The sequence below is a fragment of the Nicotiana tabacum genome, chromosome 19 (assembly GCF_000715075.1).
Source record: "Nicotiana tabacum cultivar K326 chromosome 19, ASM71507v2, whole genome shotgun sequence".
NCBI classification, from domain to species: domain Eukaryota; kingdom Viridiplantae; phylum Streptophyta; class Magnoliopsida; order Solanales; family Solanaceae; genus Nicotiana; species Nicotiana tabacum.
The window spans coordinates 37,361,726-37,369,088 of record NC_134098.1 but is presented as its reverse complement, the minus strand read 5'-3'; the positions used below and the strand labels follow the sequence as shown (position 1 = coordinate 37,369,088).

The following is a 7,363-nucleotide window of genomic DNA, read 5'->3' as shown; positions in this document are numbered from 1 at the left end:
TTGTTCATCATATAATAAGGAAGCAAGAAACCTTATATGTAATTGAGCATAAATATTTGAGAAAAATTATGATTTACAATTAAAATTTACTGCGACAATCAGAAATAAAAATTTAAAATATAGAATGAGCATGATAAAGGGAATAATAAGTAGCTGAACATATGAGCATTGAGCATTTTGCAAGAGTGTCACGACCCGAAATTCCAACCACGGGGCCGTGATGGCGCCTAACGTCTACTTGCTAGGCAAGCCAACATTAGTACACAACTAATCATTTTAAAACCAATTTGAAAGCAATTTAATAAGAAATAAAGTTGTAGAAACTCAAAATAGATATAATAACTTCAAACACTGACTAATCAAATCCCAGAATCGGGTGTCACAAGTTCACGAGCATAGTAAAAGTGCTACAACCAATGTTTGAATGGAATATAACTATTTGAAACAAAATAAACAGTAAAACTAAGGCAAGGGACTTTAGAGACTGCGATCGTCGTGCAGCTCTACCTCAAGTCTCCGTGAAAAGTTAATCCGAGCGAGCCTCCACTAATTGTTGTTGGGACCAACACCAGTATCTGCACAAGAAATGCAAAAGTGTAATATGAGTACAAACGATCCCATGTACTCCGTAAGTACCGAGTCTAATATTGACGAAGTAGTAACGAGGCTATAAAAAGGCACTTACTATAAACCTAAATGAATATAAACAAGAATTTAACATAAAATTGGAGTCCCAGAATAACACCTATGCTTAACTTTTCAATTCAACACGGATACCGTAATCAACAGTTATGAACAGTCAATATATCTTCTCCGTTGCGGCGCGCAACCCAATCCATAAATATATATAAATAATATGTCTTATTTGTTGCGACGTGCAACCTAATATATATATATATATATATATATATATATATTGCGGCCTGCAACCGGATCCATAACAGTAATACCAATATTTGTTGCGGAGTGCAACCCGATCCCACACAATAGTACTAATAACCGTTGCATCATGCAACCCGACCCTACACAATAATAATATAAATGTACAACTACAACCAACTAAGGCGTATCTTAAATAAAACGCAATAAGAGAATTACATAATAAAAGACATAAAGTGGATAAAAATAGCTATCTAATAACTCGCAAGGTCATAAAGCAAGTAAAGGCAATCAATAAATAAAGGCACAGATAAATGCATGAACAAATAAAGTCAGTCAATAAATAAAGGCACGAATACATGGAAACAGTTAGCAAATTAAAGCATGTAATGAATAAAGGCATAAATTTAACAAGTAAGAGCAAGTAACAACTAAAGCATTTTACATGTATTAACATGAATTACATGAAGGCGTGAAATAATTGAAGACAACAAATAAATACCCCAACCCGCATGCTTAACCCATGACTACGTATATACACTCGTCACCTTGCATATGCGCTGTCCCCACACATAAATCATGTAGCAAATAAACCAATCAAGTCCTAATTCCTTCAAGTCAAGGTTAACCACAATACTTACCTCTTCCCACAATCAAATCAATGATCAACAACTTTTCCTTTAAAATTAGCCTCCAACCCAATCAAATCGAGCCAAATATAGTTCAAATAATTCAAAATAAGCTTTAGAAACTACCCACGAGTGAAAAAGATTCAATCTTTAATGAAATTGAAAAAGTCAACAAAAGTCAACCCCGGGCTTGCTTGGTCAAAACTCGAGATTCGGACCAAAACCCGATTATCCATTCACCCCGAGCCCGATTATGTGATTTGTTTCAAACTCCGATCTCAATTTGAGGTCTAAATCTCGATTTTACAAAACCCCTAATTTTTACTCAAAACCCCTAATTTCTACCATGAAATTCATAGATTAAGGTTAAAAATCAATGGATGATTATGAAAATACATCAAAACTAGTTAAAATTTACTAACCAATGAAGTTGGGATGAAAATCTCCTCAAAATCCTCTCTAGTCCGAGCAGAGCTTTCAAAAATGGTGTTGAATGAATAAATCCCGACTTTCAGCTTTTAAATAGTTGCGCGTCAGATATTCTTCGTGTTCTCGAAGCACCTGACGTGTTCACGAAGAGCACTGACCCATAGGCCTTCGTGTTCGCGAGGTCCAAATCGCGTTCGCGAAGGCATCCCCTGCCAAGCCTCCGCATTCGCGAGGTGTTGGGCCCCCAGATCTCCCAAAGCATCGCGTTCTCGAAGGGTAATCCCCCCAAGGCTTTGCGTTCGCATCCCACCTCTCGCGTTCGCGAAGAGTAACCAGCCCTAGCCCTAGCCCTGCCCCAACTTTTCCCCTTCGCGATCGCGAGAGTGGCTTCGCGAATCATCAGTTCAACAAGTCCTAAAATGGTCTGAAACCAATCTGAAACTCACTCGAGCCCCTCGGGCTCCAAACCAAACATGCACACAAGTGTAATAACATCATATAAACTTGCACGCTACCTCAAATCATCAAAATAACATCAAATAACATGAATCGATAATCAAAACTCAAGATTCCAACTTGAAAACTCATTTTTCACAATCTTCCACATAATGCGCCGAAATGCGCTCGGGTCACCCCGGACCCCAACCAAACGTGTACAAGTCCAAAAATATCATACAAACCTACCGGAATCGTCAAAACACCAATCTGAGGTCGTTTACCAAGAACGTTGACCGTGGTCAACTCAAGTTATTTTTAAAGCCAAAATTCACATTTTCTTTAAAATTTCACGTAAAAGCTTTCCGGAAAACAACACGGACCACACACGCAAGTCATATAACATCTAATGAAGCTATGAGAGGTCTCGGAGTACGGAAATAAGGGCTAGTACTCAAAATGACCTATCGAGTCGTTACAAAGAGTATATTGATTCTAGCGATGAGTTATATTACAATCAAAATACATTTGTTACCTGTGCATTATGAAAATGTACACGCAATGTAGCAACACAGCTTACCACTTCAGAAGCAGAGGCTGAAAGAAGGTTACATAAGCTGGAAAAAGCATGTCTTCATCGCATATAATACTCTACAGTTCTTCAAATGGCTGATTCTGTTATGAATCTTGGTGATCTTATGAGCTGAGACTAGAAAGTAATTCACTGTTGTCAGAATCATTTTCAGGACTTGTTTCGACAACTGGTGGAGAAGATACGGGAGCTTTCTGCCCAGCCACATTTAGTCGCAATGGCCGTCCTTCAAGTTCCTAATTGCAATATAAGAAACTGTGAGAAACAAGGATATGCCAAAAGGCCTCCAAGATACTTCATCACTATTTATCCTTACCACTTCATTCATGGTATCAAGTGCAGAGTTCATTGCTTCAGCAGAAGAAAATGTAATGAACCCAAAACCTCGAGATCTTCCTGAGGACCTGTCATAGATGACTTTTGCACTCATGAATCCGGGCTGGTCAGCAAAAGCGTCTCTTAGACCTTGAGAAGTGAGGGCCCAGCTAAGATTCGCAACGTATAATTTGTGAGGGCTATCAACAAAACCTTGATAGGTGCTTCTTATCTTTGCACTCATTACTTCCCTTTCACCTCCTCTTGGAACCTCAGGGAAATTCACCTTGACCGTACGACCTCCAACTTGCTGTTAAGCATTTCACCACAAATAGCAAGGAAAGAGAAAAGAGGGGCAATGTAAGAAAAGAGTACATTTGACAGTCGTCCGACTAAATCAATACGACAAACAAACTGGTCAAAAAGGACAAATACAGATTACTTCAAACTTTTGTAATTGCTTCCATATTGATTATTGATATACTGACTTTATTAAGTTGAGACCATGTCACATCTTTCTCATTTGATAACCATCTAGCAGGTAAACATTGAACTTTTGGTCTTTGCAAAGCATTTATAGGATTCCTGTTTGTTTCCCATATCATGTGAACAGTTGTGTCCTCAATTTAAGCTTTTCTCTAGGCACCAAGGAGATTGTGGGAATTCGTGCATCAACGAGTGCAATAACCCTCTGATACGGCCAAATGACAAGTAATGGCTATAATCTATTTTGGATGACTTTCGAGCTGTGACCATCAGGCGCTCTCTATGCCATATTTCAGAGCGTTTTGTAAGCTCTAGAGAGCATTCTGTAAAATTGTAGTAAAAATGTCTAACACAGCCCGATTACTAGCTTTGTCAAACTTGACTGATGAATAGTTTATTCCTCTTTTCTCCCTAGAAAGAGGAAAAAATAAAAGAATACCTTATACAAGTTAAAACCAAGAAATAAAGAGGACCCAAGCTACATATTACACAGAGAAGAAATCTATCTTGCAGTTGTTACATATTTAGAACACTGATATACCTTTACCATAAATTAAAGTAGTAGGAAAATAATTAACTACATTTCTTAATAGATGCATAGGTAAAAACATCCATTACTCAGACGAGCAATGAATGACATAGGAGACAAAACACGTTTTCTTATCGAGACAAAGTCCAAGGGGGGCCTTGGAGCAACGGTTAAGTTGTCTCCGTGTGACTAATGCTTGCATTAGGGTAGACTGTCTACATTACACCCCTTGGCTTGTGGCCCTTCCCCGAACCCTGCGTGAATGCAGGATGTTTTGGGCGCCGGGCTACCCTTTTAGAAAGTCATCAGCTCAAGATAGGCGAATAACACATCATCTTAATTATATTCCCAATGATTGACTATCAAAATTTAACAAGGGTATTACTATATTTTGGTATCCCAGACAAATAAGTTCTTTTTGACAGCTTAGCAATGCATAAAAGAGTCCTTGCAATAAAATGATGAGCAAAGTGTAAACTTACAGATCCATCAAACAAGCGAATTGCTTCCTTTGCCTCTTCAACACTTCCCATTGTAACAAATGCAAATCCACGACTCCTATCTGTAACTCTGTCATAAACAATCTATAAATCCATGAAGAAAAAGAACAATGAGTTTCACTGTATCATATATTCTAAAAACGAATATGACATCCATCAAAAGTTGAACTAAAGTACAAAAAAGCTTGATACTTGGAAATCATGAGCCCAGTTTCACTGCAGCTACGTTAATCTACTCAATGCTAAAAGTCTTCTTTCAGTTATAATCCACAATAGCAAACCAGTTTTCTCCGGCATCAAGATAAAAAAATACCTCTACGTTATAATAAATGATTTAAGGATTTGAATTACGTCATCTGCATTAGTCTTGCCCGTCTCAACAATCAATTCAGAATGTCTATGCTATGAGATTTTGTTACATAATTAGTAAAAAGTTGATAAATATCAGACAAGAGCAATCCACATTTACAACTTCTATGACTACCATATGCCACTTAGCGTTCTAGGTATGAGTTCATTCGAAACTAGTAGCTGTGGCTTGGATCTTGTATATGTGTTGAAAATTTTACTTTAGTACAAATAATTGATCTCGAACCATGTAAATCATATGAGTTGTGGTAGAATCCCGAATGCGAATCCATAAAGTTCAAATCTTGGATCCAACTTTGATGCCACCTATCTTTATGTCCAACCATACCCCAAAAACTGACCTATATAATAGTACTTTAAGGTAAATCATTTTTCAACAATGATAGATATTTTGCATCTTACTAGAGGCACCTGCTCAACTGACAATTAGTCTTAATTACCAATCTCAATGATCAATGTTAGAGTTGATAGTAATAGGATTGTGTTGCCTAATCAGTAAAATAATTGGAACTTCAGTACATGAACAGAAAAGAGCCAAAGAAGAAAAGTATAAAGAATCCAATCAAAGCAACAAAAACTCAAAACAGACCTCAACATTAGCCACTGTGCCAGCTTCAGCAAAGATTTCAGACAATTGAGAAGAGGTCATTGAAAAGGGCAAATTACCCACGTACAATCTACCACCTTCAACTGATTCTGATTCAACGCGTTCTTCTTTTTCTTCAATTTCCTCTTCTTCTTCGGCTGACAATGCAACTTCTTCTTCGTCATCTTCTTGGACAACCTCAACTCCATCAGACACAGAAGCACAAGTGCTCAAAAAGATTGAAGAGCGATAAAGAGAAGAAATGGGGAAATGGGCTTTGAGTTTTGTTGAGTTTATCTTGAAGTTGAAGTGAGTATTATAAGTACTTAAGGAAAGATGGTCTACTGAGAATTTAGGCTTTTGAGTGAAGAGATACAGTAAAGAAGTAGAAGAAGTAGATGCTGTAGCAGCAAAAGAGAAGCAACAACCTGACATTTTGTACCAAAGAACCAGTTCGGGGTGATGCCTCTAGGGCAGATTCAGTGGAAACGAGAGAAGATAAAATTTGAGGTTGGTTTTAATGGGTTTGGCGGATAAGACCGAGATATGGGGTTTTCAGGAATTAAATTTGTATTTGTCCTCCTCTCTATATTACGACTTCTTTTCATTTCTTCAAGTGCTTATTTGAATGAGTGACACTCGTCTATTTATTAGACTTTAGAAGTCTAGATAGTATATTTTAGAAAATCACTCTCCAACTTTAATAATAATAAGACAAACAAAAAACTCTCTCCCACAAAATTATGCATCCATTAATATCATTATTGTTATAAAATAAAGACTGTAAAGTAAAGACAAGTATAGAGAGAAACTGATATATTATTCAATTTCAAACTAATGTACATAATGAACTGAAATCTCCTCTGAATCTGAACTCAATGATTGCAATTCAAGAAGGGCATGAAGCACCGGCCAAATATATATATAAATCATGAATTCTTCAGAGCGGGCTAGCACACCGGGCTCGAATATTGCCTTTTGTCTTCCTCCTTCACCACTGCTATCCCCTCCCCCTGTGGAAGTCCGGATCGTGTCTCAGTCCCAGTGTGGCTGATCATCCGAAAAGACGTAGCTTACCGATCAGTTGCGACACGGATGGGAATGCATGCTACGAAAAATAGGGTCGAGTCTAATACGAAGTACTCTTGTGCACTTACGTCATTCGGCTCGCACGCAAGCCCGCCCCCTTATGTTATGGAAGAATTGAGCTTATTGCTGGGCTGGTTATTCAGAGCCAGCAATTAGCTGTCAGCCTCCAATGTCTTGATGGTCCTCTTAGACTGGCCATCGGCCTAAGGATGGAAAGTAGTGCTTCCTCTCGAACAGAGCTCCTCGCAGAAATTCCAGATCATGAAGAAAGGAAGTTGTTGTGTAAGTTGCTACTGCAAGCAGTGTAAGCTGTTATTGTACCAGATATAGATAATCTTCTACCGGGAGTAATATTTATCCATAACGGAGTACCGAAAGGATAAGCTCATTGTACCAGATATAGATAATCTTCTACCGGGGGTAATATTTATCCATAACGGAGTACCGAAAGGATAAGCTTCTTCAAGAGGCTTATTTCTAATAGAGTACTAAATAGATAAACATATTTACGGCGGAGTCCCATAT

The 7,363-nt window shown here is 38.0% G+C and overlaps 1 protein-coding gene across 1 annotated transcript; it reads right to left on the bottom strand.

Annotated features, from left to right (window-relative positions):
• Positions 1–314: 314 nt before the first annotated feature.
• On the bottom strand, positions 315–6,371 carry LOC107767634 (33 kDa ribonucleoprotein, chloroplastic). The gene is made up of 5 exons (XM_075239844.1): positions 5,753–6,371; positions 4,777–4,878; positions 3,281–3,589; positions 2,953–3,200; positions 315–575 (listed from the first exon to the last, which is right to left on the bottom strand). The coding sequence occupies exons 1-4, from the start codon at positions 6,182–6,184 to the stop codon at positions 3,069–3,071; spliced, it is 975 nt and encodes a 324-aa protein (XP_075095945.1). The 5' UTR covers positions 6,185–6,371; the 3' UTR covers positions 315–575; positions 2,953–3,068.
• Positions 6,372–7,363: the final 992 nt, after the last annotated feature.